The sequence below is a fragment of the Silene latifolia genome, chromosome X (genome assembly GCF_048544455.1).
Source record: "Silene latifolia isolate original U9 population chromosome X, ASM4854445v1, whole genome shotgun sequence".
Taxonomy (NCBI): domain Eukaryota; kingdom Viridiplantae; phylum Streptophyta; class Magnoliopsida; order Caryophyllales; family Caryophyllaceae; genus Silene; species Silene latifolia.
The window spans coordinates 340,209,479-340,229,224 of NC_133537.1; the positions used below are offsets into that span (position 1 = coordinate 340,209,479).

General features: G+C 31.3%; 1 protein-coding gene across 1 annotated transcript; it reads right to left on the reverse strand.

Moving 5' to 3' along the window:
* Window positions 1-2,100: 2,100 nt before the first annotated feature.
* On the reverse strand, window positions 2,101-2,547 carry LOC141621044 (putative mitochondrial protein AtMg00240). Its single transcript, XM_074437764.1, has one exon. It carries the CDS (start codon window positions 2,545-2,547, stop codon window positions 2,101-2,103), a length of 447 nt encoding a protein of 148 aa, XP_074293865.1.
* Between the last annotated feature and the right edge of the window lie 17,199 nt (window positions 2,548-19,746).

The following is a 19,746-nucleotide window of genomic DNA, read 5'->3' on the forward strand; positions in this document are numbered from 1 at the left end:
CTCTAGTAAAAGACTACTCACTAATCATAGTTATTATGGAAGGAATATTAATAAAGATGAAGACTTTGTAATCTAACATGATAAATGTTGTAAATTTACTTAATAACACGCAACTACTAGACTAAAGAAGATAAGTGACTAATTAATCTAAGATTAGAATAGATTAAATAATAAAAGACTACTCACTAATCATAGTTATTATGGAAGGAATATTAATAAAAATGAAGACTTTGTAATCTAACATGATAAAGGTTGTAACTTTAATTAATAACACGCAACTACTAGATTAAAGAAGATAAGTGACTAATTAATCTAAGATTAGAATAGATTAAATAATAAAAGGAAGAAATTTTAATAACAAGTAATCTAAAAGTTCAAAACTTACTAAGAAAACTAAACACAAATAATTAAAGCAAAGAAGAAATAGACGAGAAAAGATATTACCTATAACAAGGAAGAAGAAGTAAACAAGAAGAAATGAAACAATAATAACTTGAATCTTTAGTACGTGAAAACAGGACAGAGATTTGATCCACAAATACAAAGGAAACGTAGGGTTTCTCTCTTAAATTTAAGAAAATGGAAAAGTGTGTTGCGTCTTTCCCTACAAAACAAATCTCACTCTATGTTTTAACTAATGGGCTAATGGCCCAGGGGAATATTGGAACTTCTTCATATCCGGATAAAAGGAACCCAGATGGGGCGAGTCACGAACCCAACTAGACAAGCTTGAACCCGATCAAGAAAACATGAACACGGGCGAGTGCTAGAACCCCACCACATTGCGAAAAACCTTTCTGAAGTGAGAAGGAACCCAGACGGGTTTTGGTTGACCTAGGCGGGTTGGGTCGTGAACCCCACCTGACTACTAAAAACCCTTCCGACATGAGATGGACCCGGATCCAGACGAGTGTTTGGCTTCTCGGGAGAAGGGGCCTTAGCTCATCTCCTTCGAAGGGGCTCGTTATTTGGGCTTTTTTTGCTTCCTTTGGCCTAGCTTCGACCCACTCGACGCCCCAGAGCCTAGGGCGTCATACCGGACCTCCTAAAAGGTATGAGAATTGCACTGAAAGTCGTGAAAATGATGAAAGTCACATAAAGGAGGCGAGAATGAAAAATTAGAGGAAATGTTAGTAGTAATGCCCAAACGGGCTCAACTAAAGTTGAAATAGCAAAGGAACAGGGTTCTAAATAGCGTAAGTTACACATACATCATTTGGCTACGACATCTTTTTTCATTTAGTATGCACTTTTTAGTTGGGTAGATCAACTATCAATAAATTGCTTCATCTCTAATAGAACAAAAATGAGTTACAATGACTACTGGTGTTAAAGGCCAAATAAAAGGCTACTTTATTTCCATGATCACTGCCTTTTATGGTAGTTTGATTTACATTCTGCATAGAGTGTAGAAAGTGATAAACGTCATCATGTAAGTAACACAGGGAATGAGAAATAGATGATATTACATTAATTTGTGAATGTAATGTTTTTCATATGACGACTCTCATACATTTATATTTTTCTGTGTACATTGATTTCCACTCCATTGCATATATATAGTAAGGGTCATTCTATATTTGCCCTAGATGAGGTGTCCTAAAGGAACCTTCCAGTTGCACACTCTCAACAACTCTTTTGTTTTCTTTCTGCATCAGCTTGTCATTAGCTGTCATATGCATATATGCCAGCTGACATTCCTTCTGAGATATTTCACTATATTGGGTAGTCATTTGTTTTTGGACAATCCTTTTACACTCCCCCTCAAGATGAGAGTGTGGTTTTGACATCACTCCCATCTTGGTTAGAAGCTTAGCATGTTGCTGCACAGGTAATTGCTTTGTGAAAATATCTGCCACTTGGTTTCTTGATGATACATATGTTGACTGCACAACACCACTGGCTACCTTATCTCTAATGAAATGACAGTCGATCTCTATATGTTTTGTTCTTTCATGCAATACAGGGTTTGCTAATATAGATATGGTTGCTTGGTTGTCACAATTTAGAGTAGCAGCACCTAATTTGTGCAGGCCTAGATCCCTCAGAAGAGATATCAACCAAGTGACTTCACAGGTAGTGAGAGCCATGGCTCTGTACTCAGCTTCTGCTGAGGATCGGGCCTACAACAGTTTGTTTCTTGGATTTCCAAGAGACTGGTGAATGTCCAAGCAACACACAATACCCTGTAGTTGATCTCCTAGAGTAAGGACATGAGGCCCAATCTGAGTCACAGTAGGTCGTAAGCTTTGCGGTAGAGTCATTAACTAAAAGAATTCCCTGACCTGGTGCATTCTTGAGATACCTCAACACTCTTTTAGCAGCCTGTAAATGATTAGAGGTAGGACTTTGCATGAACTGACTCAATAGTTGCACTGAGAATGCTATATCAGGCCTAGTTATTATCAAATAAATCAATTTTCCAATCAATCTTCGATATACCTCAGCATTAATTAGGCTTGTACCCTTGGTTGGTTCCAATTTGCAGTGACTATCCAAGGGCACTTTCAAGGATCTGAGTCTATCAACCTTGAACTCTCTCAACATATCCAGTGTATACTAATATTCTTATTAATTCAAAATATAATAAAAACAAAAAGCAAAATAATTAATTTAGTTCTTTAGCTATACCTTACCTACCAATTTTTTGAATAAAGTTGGAAATTCATTCTCCTGCAATATTAATACAGACACAAAAAATAATAACAAATTAATACAAAACATAAGAATAATAAACACGAAACAATTAATTTTCTTTTCTATTTATACTTTAGGTGCTATTTTTTTGAATAAAATTGAAAATTATGGTGAATATAATAGTTATATATATGGAAAATTCTATTACTAATTCTCTCAAATTTTATGAATGGAAGAAAAATAAAAAATATGGTACATAACTACTGAGTATATATCGTAATGATGAAAGAAAATTTAAAAGGTCATTTCATTAAATAAAGGAAATAATGGTTAAATAAATAATGTAAATAAATAACAAATTTATGAGAGGAGATCAATATATAGTCTACAATATATATTTATTTCTTTTTTGTGTTTAATTTATACCTTAATTTTGAATAAAGTTGAAAATTCATTCCCATGTAATATTAATACAAACAAAAAAAATACTCCCTCCATTTTCCTAAGTTTGCCCCATAAAATAATGAAATGTGAGGTATATTTTAATTTTTTTTTTTTTTTGACAGTCAGGAATAAGATCTTATGCCCGAGCCTCTTTAGCGATGGCATGAGCGATCTTATTAAGGCATATTTTAATGAAATGGGGCAAACTTAGAAAAATGGAGGAAGTAACAAATTAATTCAAAACATAAGAACAATAAAAAACGAAACAATTAATTTACTTTTCTATGTTTACGTTAGGTGCTATTTTTTGAATAAAATTGAAAATTAAGGTGAATATAATAGTAAAAATTCTATTACTAATTCTCTCAAATTTTATGAATGAAAGGAAAATAAAAATATGGTACATAACTATTGAGCATATATAGTGATGGTGAAATGAAAGTTAAAAGGCCATTTCATTAAATAAAAAAAATAATGGTTAAATAAATAAGGTAAATAAATAACAAAAATTATGAGAGGAGATCAATAGTTTACCATATTTTTTTCATTCTCTTTTGTGTTTATACCTTAATTTTTTCAACTTATATTTTTTAATTTTCTTAAATTGGTAATTGATGTCACTTTTTTTTGTCATGTCACATTAAAAGTTGTCACATCACAATTAAACTTGTCATGTCACATTTTTTAGATTAGTCTTTTAATAAGATTTTTTTGAATAAAATTGAAAATTAGGGTGAATATAATAGTTATATATATGAAAAATTCTATTACTAATTCTCTCAATTTTATGAATGAAAGGAAAATAAAAAATATGGTACATAACTACTGAGTATATATAGTAATGATGAAAGGAAAGTTAAAAGGTCATTTTATTAAATAAAGAAAATAATGGTTAAATAAATTGATATGCGTGGCAATATGGAGTGTGTGCGTGGCAATTGGAAGAGTGTGCGTGGCTTTTTTTCTAAGCCAATGTGGCATTGGTAATGCATGCATGGTTTTTTCTTGGCCTACGTGGCTTTGTCTACGTGACCTTTTAAGGTTACCCTTTTAATACTGCGGAAAGAGACGATGGTGAAGATGCGATGAAATCGTAAGAATCTCGAAATTTGAAATGTTTATGTCGATTTTATGTGATTATAACATGAATAATGTTGATTAATTATATTTTCGTTGTATGTGTGAGTTTTTTAAATAGATTTGGAGAGTTTAAGCATGAATCTAAAGTTGCGGAAAGAGACGATGGTGAAGATGCGATGAAACTGTAAGAATCTCGAAATTTGAAATGTTTACGTCGATTTTATGTGATTATAACATGAATAATGTCGATTAATTATTTTTTTGTCGTATGTGTGAGTTTTGTAAATAGATTTGGAGAGTTGCATGAATCTGAAGTTGCGGAAAGAGACGATAGTGAAGATGAAGAGATGAAATCGTAAGAATCTATCGAAATTTGAAATGTTTACGTCAATTTTATGTGATACATCTTTTGTTATCATTTTAAGCGCACTTTACTAAATTGTTGTGTTTTTTTCAATTGAGCAAGCAAATTAAGAGTGTTGAGCTGACTTGTTTGAGATTTTGATATTCTATAGTTTAACGTTGATTTGTGTCATTTGTTAACGCCTAATTTAAGTTGTTTTGAGCGTTTGTTTTGCTTCTAATGCAGGTCCGAAGAAGAAATGAAGCTCGATTACAAAACTAAGCTTGAGGAGAAAGAGCATGGGTAAGAATCTATCGATAATGAAATATTTTTACGATAAATTTTTGTGATTATATGTTGAATAATGTTGCGCAATTTTATTTTTGTTGTATGTGATTTTCTTTTAATTAGGTTCGGAGAGCTAGGAAGGAAATCTGAAGTTGTTGAAAGAGACGATAATGAAGATCTTGAGAAATTGTAAGAATCAATCGGAAATCGAAAATTTTAGTTCAATTTTATGTGATTATAAGATGAATAATGTCAAGTAATTATATTTTGATGTATGTTTGTGTCTTTTAATTAGGTTTGGAGATTTAAAATCTCAAGTTATTGTTGAAACAGACGATGATAGTGAATAAGTAGAGAAATCCGAAGAAGTAGAGAAATCTGTGGACATGCGTATGGTTCTTATCTTAATCCTCTATGAATTTCAGCAATATGGACCTAAGTTGAGATTAGTTTTAGAAAATTTGGGCCTAAATATGGTTAAGAAAGTTGCGGCTGGCTAAACGTTGATGGCAAGGATTCTATCATATTTTGACATGATTCTAGAATAAAGTTTCTCACCTTATTAGAAAATAAAACTAGTTTTGGAGCCCGTGAAAATCACGGGATCGTTAATAATTGATTGTGTTTAAGTGTTTAATTTGTAAATAACTTATATGGAGTAGTCCCTCTCTCTCAATCATTTGTTTAATCTATAAAATATAATTAAAAGGTTACCCTAAAATGACAAATAAACGCCACCTAGACAAAGTCATGTAGGATCCAAAAAGCCACCTAGATTAAAATTTAATGTGACGTGACATATTTAAATGTGATGTTGCATATTTTTAATATGATATGGCGAATTCATGTGACATGAATTATAATCAAAACAATACTATTATACTTCATACGAAATATTAGCCTTTCCTAATTCATGAGAAAATAAAATATAAACATATCATTCAAAAAAATTATTTATCCAAAAAATATTGTGAGTTACAGAATAGTATATTTGATGGAAAAAAAAATGATTTAAAGGCCTGGAAGCATTGAAATTGGAACAATGAATTGGAGAATAAGAATCGGTTTCTAACTAATTATACATAGCATTTATTATGCATATTATAACACTATGATAAGATCAAATTGACATATGTGCATCGTATTTTAACAGTTTGGCTAGCAGTTTGATTTGTAACCTGTTTGATAAAATAAAAATAGAACATAAGTGTTACAAAGGAGACTAAAGTGTAGGAAAGGGTGAAGGACAATAATGTAACAACATGTCAACAACTTATTAAAGATTTCTGCTATCATTCGATATTTCAAATACAACATTATAGAAAAAAAAAAAAAAAAAACGACAAAAGTGAAAGTCATTGAAACAAAGTAAAAATCTATAAAGAAGATCCATAGCCATTATTTCAAATCTCGCGCATTGTTATTGATACGTGAATATGTCATCCTCCTATAATATTAATACAAACACAAAAAAAACTAATAAAATTCTAATTAATTCAAAATATAAAAAAAATATAAAGTGAAACAATTAAATTAGTTCTCTATGTATACTTTGCCTACCAATTTTTTGAATAAATTTGAAAATTCATTCTCCTGCAATATTAATATAAACACAAAAAAATAACTAATAATATTCTTATTAATTCAAAATATATAAAAACAAAAAGCGAAATAATTAATTTAGTTTTTTAGCTATACCTTACCAACCAATTTTTTGAATAAAGTTGGAAATTCATTCTCCTGCAATATTAATACAAACACGAAAAATAATAACAAATTAATACAAAACACAAGAATAATAAAAACGAAACAATTAATTTACTTTTCTATGTATACTTTAGGTGCTATTTTTTTGAATAAAATTGAAAATTATGGTGAATATAATAGTTATATATATGGAAAATTCTATTACTAATTCTCTCAAATTTTATGAATGAAAGAAAAATAAAAAATATGGTACATAACTACTGAGTATAAATAGTAATGATGAAAGGAAAGTTAAAAGGTCATTTCATTAAATAAAGGAAATAATGGTTAAATAAATAATGTAAATAAATAACAAATTTATGAGAGGAGATCAATAGTTTACAATATTTTTTTCTTTCCTTTTTCTGTTTAATTTATACCTTAATTTTGAATAAAGTTGAAAATTCATTCCCATGCAATATTAATACAAACAAAAATAATAATAACAAATTAATACAAAATATATGAACAATAAAAAATAAAATAATTAATTTACTTTTCTGTGTTTACTTTAGGTGCTATTTTTTGAATAAAATTAAAAATTAAGGTGAATATAATAGTAAAAATTCTATTACTAATTCTCTCAAATTTTATGAATGAAAGGAAAATAAAAATATGGTACATAACTATTGAGTATATATAGTGATGATGAAAGGAAAGTTAAAAAGGCCATTTCATTAAATAAAGGAAATATTGGTTAAATAAATAAGGTAAATAAATAACAAAAATTATGAGAGGAGATCAATAGTTTACCATATTTTTTTCTTTCTTTTTTGTGTTTATACCTTAATTTTTTTAACTTATATTTTTTAATTTTCTTAAATTGGTAATTGATGTCACTTTTTTTTTTTTTTTGTCATGTGACATTAAAAGTTGCCACGTCACAATTAAACTTGTCATGTCACATTTTTTAGATTAGTCTTTTAATAAGATTTTATAGATTTTTTTGAATAAAATTGAAAATTAGGGTGAATATAATAGTTATATATATGAAAAATTCTATTACTAATTCTCTCAATTTTATGAATGAAAGGAAAATAAAAAATATGGTACATAACTACTGAGTATATATAGTAATGATGAAAGGAAAGTTAAAAGGTCATTTCATTAAATAAAGGAAATAATGGTTAAATAAATTGATATGCGTGACAATAGGGATGGAGTGTGTGCGTGGCAATTGGAAGAGTGTGCGTGGCATTTTTCTAAGCCAATGTGGCATTGGTAATGCACGCATGATTTTTTCTTGGCCTACGTGGCTTTATCTACTTGACCTTTTAAGGTTACCCTTTTAATACAGTTTTATAGATATTCAAATTGTATATTCAGAGTATTTGTTTAGCTTTCATTTAATTTACTTTTATCACGTATTTTTTTATGCATTTTGTGTTTGTCAATTGTTATTTGTAAGGTATGTACACAAAAGTTTAATACAAACCTATTAAAACACGTATTTAACTCATTTAATAAAAAGTTGGTTTCTAAAAAAGATTTAATTTCAAAAATCTTGGATATACAAGAATTTGTATTTCATTGTTGTCGTATAAATAGCTTATTAGATGACCGCGTTAATATAACATGCCATTATTTTCTTTTGAAAAATACTCGTTTTAACTCCTTATCAATTCCTAAATTAACCTCCTAATTAACCTAACACGAGTATCACATAAGAAATTAAGAATGTTGTGAAATTTGTTTAAATGGTCATCAATAGCATTTGTGATAGGGTGTATCGGAATATAATAGTTAAATAAAAATTTATTTATTCGTTAAGTTCATATTTCCAGTTGTTAGATTAATCCGTATTTTTAATTGACATTGTTAATAAAAGATATTTTTCGATAACATTTTCAATTTTTTTTTCTCTCAGGTTTAAGGGACATTTTATGTCCGATGACGAACAAGGTGATTTGGAAGCCCGTGCTTACCAAAGAGACCGCGTCTTACTCTCGCTTTCTTAGCGAGTTTGAGGAGGGTGTTCTTTTAGGAGTTGGTGGGTTTGGGTGTGTTGTCGTTGTAACAAATAAGTTGGACAATCAAGTAGCTTACGCGATAAAAAAAAGTGAAATTGGAGAAGGTCGTTGAAGTGATTGAAGGTAGTGATGAGTCTAGTGACGGAGCTAGTGTGAGAACTAACAAGGAGCAATCGTCAAGTTTCAAGGATGCAATTAGGTATATTCACATTTTTAAAGTTTTACATGCTTTATATTAAATTAAACGTTAGTATTATATTTAGAAAATACATAAGTTGGACGTCTAATCTAATATTTGCGTATTATTCGAATAGGGAGGTGACCCGATGTCTCAACTATGCCACCCAGGCATAGTGAGATATTATGGAGCTTGGTTGGAGGGGGAGTCGGTTGGCCTAATGGAAGCGCGAAAGGAGGAGCTCGAGGAGGAATCAAGGTCAAGTGAGGAGAAATCCGGGTCAAGGCAGGATGAGTCGCTATTTGGGCCAGGACCAGTTCTGTGCATTCAAATAGAGCTTTGCCATGGGTAAGAAACTACAAACCGATTGTCTAAATAAAATGCAGCAAGTGTTAGATTATTCCTACTGTTGGCCCAAATATAAATAATGCGAAGTAAAGAGATTTGGGCTTTCAACACATGGGAAGTGGTAAATGGAGTAACTTGTGTCAGTGAATTTCCACCAAACAGTACCCTGGCATAGTAATATACTACTATTTGGCCCCACCATTTACCATTTGACCTAGTCATTATTAGTTGAACATGTGGTTTAAACTTTCTGAAAATTCGGTACTGGCCTATTTACTGTATCAGTTTTTGAATTATTTATTTATTTTCCTTGAAACTTGTGCCGTATCTAAAAGCCTTCTAAATGTATGAACTTGGGAAAATAGGAACAGTAGAGCAGTAGTTCCCATGCCATGCATGTGCTGAACAGTGCTTCTAACTTTCCTCTTTCCTCTTTCTCTTTTCTCCATTTGTTTGTGCTGTTTGCCGTTTCATCCACTCATTTTCCCTCTTTCACTCTCCATTGCTCATTCCCCCTTTCCACATTCCCCATTCCCCATTCCTTCTGCCTATTTTGTGTTTCTCAATTTTCCGTTGCTCGAATTCAATTTTTACATTGACTAGGTAAGTTGAAATCGCAATAGCTATTTTGATGTTTAATACTTGATTGATTCAAGTATTGTTGTGGGTATCAAATGTAAGTATTGAATCACATGATAGGTTTTGACTTTGATTGATTGAAGTATTCTGTTGGAGATGGTATTGCATGGTTCAAATTGGCAAATTCATTATGTTCATCGGCATTCTGGCGTGGTATGTCTTCGATCTTATCGTTTATTATTACTACTTTTCGTTTGATTGCTTGATGATTATTTAGGTTTTGATTGCTTTTGACTATTTAGATTTTGATTGATTCCAGTACTACATTGGATTTGATAACGAAGTGGTACGATGATCCGATCGTTGCATAAATCGTTTAGCTTTTTCTATTTCTTATCTATTGTTTAAATTAGGTTTTGATAACTATTCACCTCGCTTTAATTTTTCTTTTAGTTGTTGATTTTTGATAAGATATACTTTGTACATGCTTTAGTGATGAAGATATCGCAGTGTTGTTGGTAGTAAATTAATTGAAGGATACTCCACACGTTTGCTAATCCATTTTCAGTCACCATTTTCCCCAGAGTTTTTTAATGTGACCATGAGATGAGAGGGTATAGGATGAATCAAGAACATCACACGCCTCTTTGGTGGTTGTTAATCGGTTTAGAATGGGGCTGATGGACGAGGCTAGCGGGCTAGCCACAACACCAATGAGTAGTTTATCCTGCCGAAACCAAGTATTGTACATCGGGTTGGGAACATGTGATTTGTCTTTTTCTGCAAGAAATTTGGAGGGTCGAGCCGTAGAGCGGCATTACCATCGATGAAGGAGGATAGAGTGTAACCAAGCACAGACAACTCTAATTGTAGCCGCCATTGTTGGTAGTTCGAGCCATCAAATTTGACGATGGAGTGAATGTTGACAAGCATGAGCGGTTTATTGGGCTCGGCTTGGTTGGGTATGTGTGAGATCCCGCAAAAATCTCATTTTTTAAATAAATAATAGGTAGGAGCCGTCAGTAGGGTTTATAAAAAGGGTTTTTCTATCATGTGCCCAATGGGTACATGTTAAGGAGACATTTAAGGAAAGAATTACAACAATATCTCATGAGATTTTGAATTATGAAGTTATAATTACCACACTTAGAGGATTAATGAAGTAATTATTTTCTTAAATGACTCCTTAACATGTGCCTATTAGGCACTTGATAGAAAAATCCTTATAAAAAAATAGGGTATATGTAAAAAATAAGGTTTTGAAAACAGTAGCGGAAAAGCCTTTTTGATCTCTGGAATGGGGACTGATCCGTCACTCCGGCCTAAACCAAAGATTGCAGATTCAGGGGTAAAAGTACGGTCATGAAAGTTGTTAGGCACCCAAATCGCTCATCAAACAAACGACCTCTACTATTTATTTGTAATATTATATATTTTACGAAATTTAACAATGTGAATTATACAAATTGTTTACATGGGTGGATTAGCCAAGTTAATTTATATACAATTATACAAATGATGAAACTACGTTATTATAATGAAAATAATAAAATAAGAAGTAAATATGACACCCGCAGGCCTACCTAGATACGGCGAATGAATCGACGATTAGTTTACTTGAATTGACTTTAGGGCATCTTGATGCTCAAAATAAGATGAATATATGTAGGTGGAATGCTATTCTAGGAAGGTAGTATTTTATGAGAGGTTGTATAATTTTATTTTTTTTGTCAATTTTTCTATCCCTTGAACAAGGGTGCAAAGAGGAATATTTATACTGGTTATTGATAACACTCCATTTTACGTATTTTTGGGCCACATTTTATCTCTTAGTCGATCGACTTAATAACCCGAGGTAGCTTTATTTACTTATTTTAGAATAAAATAGAATATTTTTTGGTTTTATGTCAATAAGTGTCAAATTATGTTATTTGTCAAGATTTGGTACTCCTCTCGTACTTTTTGTATTTGTAGGTGCAAACGTAACGGAAACCGAAGAAATTAAGCAAATAAAGAACTCAAGCAATTGGGCCGAATTCTTGTTTCCAAGGTCAACTGGGCTCTCTCTTATACAAAGTGTTATAGTGCCTTTGTTGGCCATTTTTTTTGGTCCACCGAGAAGAACAAAAAGAGGGAGAATTATTAGAGTAGAAGAGGGGTCTCTTGATTTTTGGTTCGTGTGCTGGGCACGTGAGGGATAAGCAGGAGCCGTCATTTGTTTTGGTTCGGGGCAGAGATAGGGATGGCAGTCCCACCCTTACCCTGTGGATATCCATCCACCCGAAATTAAATGGGTGGGATATGGATGACGAATTTTTTTTGAATTTAGGGTAGGATATGGATATGGGTGAATTTAGGGTGGGATATGGATTATCGTTTCTCACCCGCTTAACCACCCTGTGGATATCCGAAATTAATATTTATAATTAATTTTTTATTAAGTTAATAATTACTTAGGTCATTAATGATTTCCCTTCAAAAGTATATTTTTTAATCAGAAATTTTACTTAATTTTAATATCATATTGTTATTTAGGAAAAGTAAAACTTGTATTTATGTGGATATTGTTATTTTCACTAATCAAAGTAACTTACTTTTGTTAGTTTAATCAATAATATAATGCGTTGGTGGTTTCTTTGTAGTTGGCGTGGCGTATTTGTATGGTCACTTGCTTTGCAAAGACACTTTGTTGTTGGATATATACTAGGTTGTTATTTGCTAACACATATTGTTACTTGAATTATGTACGCCTTTTAATTTTATCGCCACAATTTTTTTACGATATATTATCTTTAAATTTTATACGCTGTGAAAATATCCAACGGGTACCCGCTCCACCCGCTTCACCCGGTGGATATGGATATGGATGGATGAAAAAATATTAAATGGATGAGGGTGTGATATGGATGACCATAAATTAAATGGATATGGATATGGATATGGCTCCACCCCATCCATATCCCACCCATTGACATCCCTAGGCAGAGAGCACGAAAGAAAGACAGAAGAGCCCCATTTTCAGATTTAGTTTTAGGGTTGTAGTCTTATTTCTCTCCAAAAATACTGTCTTAAATTAGTATAGGAATAGATTAATTAGTGCTAAAATTTGATCTTTTGGGTTTTGTAAGAATAATTCTACCTCATTTATGCACTTTCCTTTCCATTGTTGGTATAAATTTCTTCCCTCTTTCATTATTTGTTCTTGTTTTATCATTTATTGATTTCATAGATCTAATGTTTAATTTAATTAAAGTTTTAATCTTTACTCTCTTGTTATGTTTAGTGTTGTTATTATTTGTTTAATTTGGTCTAGTTTAGTTTAGTTTACTAAAGTTTTAGTCTTTATTGCTCTTACCATGTTTAGTGTTAATTTATTTATGTTTAGTCATTAGATTAGTTAAAGTTTCAATCTTTATCACTTTACTTTGTTTAATTTTATGTTTAGAATAATTATAAATGTGTTTAGTGTTAGTTTAGTAATGATTAGTGAGTAATTTTCTCACTAGGGTTCGATTAGTCCCAAACATGTGTTGTTTACATGACTAAATTCCAATTTTGATTAGTTGTTGGGTAATTAGTTTGGGTTTATTAAAGGATTTGACTTGTAATGTTTTATTTGGGATTGTTGTTGACTTTTGACCCTTGACCGTCAACGGGAGTTGGCTAGGTTGGGAGTCGGCTCACCTCACTTAAACTAGTTGCCAACTCGAGTTGAACCCGGGAGGGAGAACTTGAGGAGGGTGCCTTTAATTTTCGGTTTGAAATCGACCCTTGGGAGAGGGAGTGGGATGACCGGGAATCTATCGTAGTCTTAATGACCTTGACCAATATTTGAGTTGGGGAAATCGAGTCATGAGCCCGGGAGGGAGTTGAGTCGATACTACTAGTGTCCTATTATGAGCCCGGGAGGGAGTTAATAGGCGAATTAGAGGCGTTTTCCCCTTGACTATTACCCTAACGATTAATTAACGGGATTTATGATGGTAGATGAGCATGTTAGTGGATAAATCGGACCCTAGGCTTTCCTTATTGCTTAAATCTTTATTTCATTACTTGTTTATTTAGTTTAGTAGTCTTAGTTAGTTTAATTTAGTTAATTAGTTTAATATCTACCAATCTCATGATCCGCGTAGCTAGCTTGTAATCTAAGACAAAACTAGTACTCAAACTTGATCTCCTTGTGGTTCGACCTCGACTACCCTTACTAGTTGAGTTAAATTGTTTGATCGGGTACGACGACCTCTACCCCGCTACCAGTTATGCACCGGAGTTTGACAATATTTAGAATTTTCGTAAGATAGAGTTTTTACCTGATTGTAATCTTCTACTTTTGGAATTATATCGCATGTGGTATCGTAGAAATTTGTCTATAATACAAATTGTCTGCATTCCAGCACAAATAGGATTATACATTCTGTTGTATAGAAGCATTGTACATCAGGCCCATATAATATATGATTAACAATCTATAGCCCATTAAAAAAAATTAAAAATTTTACTTCAACAACGTAAAACTTTGTACTGTAGTTCTCTCTTTAGCAAAAGTTTCCCTTTCCCCCAAATTTGATCTTATATAATATTTCAATGTCTATAAACTCGTAAATAGTACACACATGAATAATACGAGTTATTATTATATACAAAAAAAACATGAGCTTAAAAATTCAAGTTAAAAAGAATACGAGCTATTATGAGAAGAATACGAGCTACTTTGAAAAGAACACGAGCTTGAACTAAATTGTAATGTATGGAAATGATACGAGTTATTAAAAAAAGAGTATGAGTTATTATAAAAAGAATTCGAGTTAAATTTTATGTAATGTGCTTTCAAAAAAACACGACCAAATAATGTTTCAGATGTTATCGTATTTCATAACTAAATGTCTATGAACTCATAAATTGTACGCACATGAAGAATACGAGCTATTTTTTTTTTTTTTTAAAATGAGTTAATAAGAATACGAGCTATTATGAGAAGAATGTGAGCTATTATAAAAAGAACACGAGCTTGAACTAAATTGTAATGTATGAAAAGAATACGAGTTATTAAGAAAAGAATATGAGTTATTATGAAAATAATTCGAGCTTAAATTTATAGGAAATATAGTTTAAAAAAAACACGACCTAATTCAAACAGATTTGTAAGATGAGATTCCATTATTTATATTATCTAAATCCCGATAAAAACTCTATTGATTATTTCATGCTCCTTCAAATTATTTTTTTCCATTGATGATGATACCTTTTGATGTTTGATCTGCCGTTGAAGCTTCTCTTACCGTGATGGTAAAAATCAATTTAATTCATATTGATTCTGATTGAAAAATGGGAGATATAATAGTTGTTAAAATAATTTAAAAGGAGAAGATTAGTTAACTACATAATGGAGGAAGATGTAGATCAAAATATAGAAGCATTTAGAGAGAGAAGAGGAGTTGAATTGAATTACGTATTCTTGGTTTTAGGATTTAATATATAAAAGTAGTTGAGGAAGACTAAAATAACCTTGGATGTACAATGCTATTGTACATCCAGTTGTATAGTCCATAAACTGGCATTCCAGGCCACCTTCTGTATCATATCCGGAGTATTTGAATTTGTACTCCATTAACTTTATTTGTCGACGATATTTAATAATTTGTTGACGACGTTTAGGCAACATGTGCCTTAATATTCATAATGCTTTGGATATACCCCTTTAATACATGGACTTTCTATCTCAATTGCAAGTGGACCAAGTTATTCGATATAACGGGTGGAATATGTTAAGGTTATATAGGAGGGAGAATAGCATAGAATATTATAAAAGGAATTGTATTATTGAATGATGTAATTCTAACTGAATAGATGGGTGTATATATAATATACCTAGTAGCATAAACCCTAGACGATAGCCGGCCCTAATAGGCCTAATATCCTAATACCCTCCCGCAATCGTAAAGGCAGTACACAGTATGAACTTTACGATTGGAGAAATACAAAAAAAAAGGAACATAAAAAAAAAATTGAAATCTGCAATCTTCATCTTCTTCAATCTTCATTAATTCTCTTCATCTCCGCAAGGTTGGTTTGTAAGATAAACGAGTATAAGACTCGCTAGAAAAAAAATTCGAACAAGAACGTTGATTTTTTCGAACTTGTCGAAAGTATGAGTTAATTTGTAGGAACCCTAATCGAACATGTCAAATCTTATCTATATAAATTCAGAAGACAATACTCATTGTACAACGCGCCACGTCATTAATGCATTTTTTTTTTTAAAATCCAGATTATGGTGGGACCCATAAATGTGCAACGTATTTAATTATTCAGATATCCGTCATTAACGTATTTAATTATTCAACTCCGTATAAAAATTCACAATATAATCTTATCTATATAAATTCAGAAGACAATACTCATTGTACAGCGCACCACGTCATTAATGCATTTTTTTTCGAAAATCCAGGTTATGGTGGGACCCATGAATGTGCAACGTATTTAATTATTCAGATATCCGTCATTAACGTATTTAATTATTCAACTCCGTATAAAAATTCACAATAGAATTTATTCCATTTAAATGTTCAATACACTAATTTTTTCCATCAAGGGTATCAAAAAAATAAAAAATTACAACTTATAAAAATTTAACAACTTTTTTTGACGGTATGAAAAAACACAATCATTCCATCCATTAATTCAGTGTTCATTAAATACCCTTTACTGTCAATAAAAATAATGGAAGATATGGTACAAAAATTTAAATGCAACATTATTACGGCGATTACAAAGTTTTGTTAAATTTTATACTTTTATTGTTTAAATCTTTAATCCATAAAAATAGACAAATTCAAAAAACCACATTTATATTACTAAGAATAAATTACAACGTTTTAGATAGAAAAATAATAATGTTTGGAATAAGGCACATTAATTAAAATCTAAAATTGTAAAAAAAAAAAAGGACAAATTTCTACAAAAACAATTACTGAATTCGAAAAATGGCAAAATAAATAAATAAAGACTCACTTCTTTGTGAAAGGATGTTGGAGAATGATTTTAGGTTCATGCAAAAAAATACACACAATATAGGAGACGAAGAAGCCAATTAGCTATGAAGATATTAGAGAGATAGGATTGGGATAGTGACGCTGCAAATAGTAATATTAAAATGTGAGAGAGCAAGAGAGGCACCATTGAGAGGAAGAAGAGTTGTTTTTTTAGGGTTGCTGTAAATAGAGTAAGAAGTGTAACAAAATGATTTTGTGGAGATTTTGGAGTAATATAGAGCCTTTAGAGCATGTACAACAATAGAGAGGATTTACCCTCCTCTTAGCCTTCTCTCTCATCTAAGAGGAGGTCCTCTCTATTGTGGAACAAGTATGGAGTATCCTCTTAGCAAGAGGATGAAGAGGACTTCCTCTAGTTTTAGAGGAAGGAGTACATTGGCCCTTGTGCCCTTCAACCAATCAATTATATCTAATTTCTTATATTTTTTCTTAATATTGAAGGTTTATGTGTAATGGTTAATTTAAGAGGAAGAATGAGACTTCCTCTCTATTGTAGAAAAATATAGGAGAAGAATAGAGGAAGAGGATGTAAATGTTGAAAAATGAGATGGATAAAAAGTAATTGAGGTGTCAAAAAAATAGAGGGGAAAACAAAAATAAGAGGATAAGAACCTCCTCTCTATAGTACATGCTCTTAGGAATGTCTTAGGTTATTTTGGACGTTTTTATGTTGGCCAAGCAAAATAACGAAATTGGATTGTGCATTTTGGGACTATCGGAGTATCGTTTTTATGTGGACCAAGTAAATATTTTCGGTATGCTTTAGCTAACCGGACTCGGCTAATATAATTAAAATGGATTACTTTAATCAAATCTCATCAAAATTAATTACATAAATTTTACGCAAAGTATTTGACGGGCCAACCTTTTCACTTTGACATTCGACGTGACACTTATACAAATTTTACATGCTTACAAACATGTACCTTGTTCAATATGGTTTATAACAATTTAAAATAGCAAATCCGTGCAATTTTGCACGGGTTAAAACTAGTATAAATAAAACGAAAATTTATCCGTCAATTTCAAGATCTGGAGAACGTTAAGCTTTTCGAACTCCAAATAAATCAATTTAGGTACCACCTTGAACAAATTTTGAAGAATTTTAATTAAGATTTCAAAGAGAAAGAAATTAGATTTCTCCGCTTTAACAAGAGACTTGATTACTCTCATAATCAGAATCAATATATAAAACGTTTAAGTCTCCACCCACATAGAAATTAGAGAAATTGGAAATAGCTTCCTTATGGCTTTGTCCATGATTTCCCACGGCAACAAGCCAACAACTCAAATTCTTTTTATGTTTTTTTTTTTTTGGAAGAAAGATTATTGTGATTTTTCTAAATTATTGGAAATCCTACCGGTGGGCACCATAAATTATTACCCACCGGCAAGAAAGCGGAAGCGTATCTAGAGACCTCAAGAAAGAGGCTCTGATACCATGTTAAGATTATAGAGGAGGGAGAATAACATAGAATATTAATAGAAGGAATTGTATTATTGAATGATGTAATTCTAACTGAATAGATGGGTGTATATATAATATACCTAGTAGCATAAACCCTTGACGATAGCCGACCCTAATGGGCCTAATATCCTAATAGAATATGTGGGCTTATGGCCATATTTATTAATTGGTCCAATTAAATGTGGTAATAAGAACTAGTGTAGATATCGAAGATGTCTTAGTCTAGTGGCTAAGATGGAGATATTGTGGACAATAGGTCCCAGGTTCGAATCCCTCTTCCTCTCTATTGTAATGCGACTATGTGCGCATTTCGTGAGACCAAAAAAAAAATAGTGTAGATCTCGTGCTAAAGCACGATATGAGACGTGCTCGAGTACTTTTAATTGAACGTTAAAATTTACTAAATGTAATAATAGTAAGATGTACAAAAAAGAAAATTTGCTACAATCAAAAGACACTTTAAGTTAAGTTATTTTTGTCTTAATTTATTATTATTATTATTATATTAAAAATAATACTACCTCATTACATGCAATTAATTTATGATATTAATAATACGATTAAGTTAGATATAAAATATACTCCGCAATTAACAAGCGTACCGATCTTATAACGAAAAAAAGGTATAAAACTAAAAACAGTATATCACACATCTACCCCAAATAAGATCATACATCATGTTGTACAGAAAGCATGGTACATCAAGCCCATATATTACATATTAAACTATTTAAGCCCAAAAAAAATTCTACACATCTCCATTTTTCCCTAATTCTGATTTCTCTCCAGTCGACAAACCCTACCCCCTCTTTCTCTTCTCTAAATTTCTCTTAAACGATCCGTAATTCTGATTCTAATATGGTGAAAAGAAATCAATTGACATCATAATCAAGGATGAAAAACGCATCTAATAATATTTTGGTGAACGAGAAGCAATTTACATCATCATCAAGAAGGAAAAATGGATCTAATAATACTTTGAGGTAAATTTCTACACCAATCATACGAACTATTATTAGAAAAATACAAATTCAAAAATTCGAGTAAGAATACGAGCTATTAAGATAAGAATATGAGCTAATGTAAAAAAATTACGAGCTTAAAAGAATCACAAACTTAAAAATACAAGCACATGAGAATACGAGCTATTAAGATAATAATACGAGTTAATGTAAAAAAAATACTACGAGTTTAAAGGATTACGAGTTTAAAAATACTAGCGCATAAGAATATGAGCTATTAATATAAGAATACGAGCTAATTTAAAAAGAATACGAGCTTAAAAGGATCAAGAGTTTTAAAATACGAGCACATAAGAATATAAGCTATAAAGATAAAAATATGAGCTAATGTAAAAAGTATACGAGCTTCAACTATTTTCATGTATTAAAAATTTTGGATAATTTTTTTTTTTCCTCACGAGTCACGTCATATGATTTGTTCCATTATAATAATTTAAAGGAGAATATGATTCATTAAGTGGATGATGGATGAAGATGGAGAGGAGTTAGAAAAATATGGAAACAGTCAGAAAAAAGTAGGAGGATTGAATTCAAAATTGGATTACGTTACAATGCTCATTGTACATCCAGTTGTATAGTCTTGGAACTGTA

Excerpts from the sequence above, each read along its gene's own strand:
- LOC141621044 (XM_074437764.1), bottom strand. The coding sequence starts at position 2,547 with ATGTTGAGAGAGTTCAAGGTTGATAGACTCAGATCCTTGAAAGTGCCC.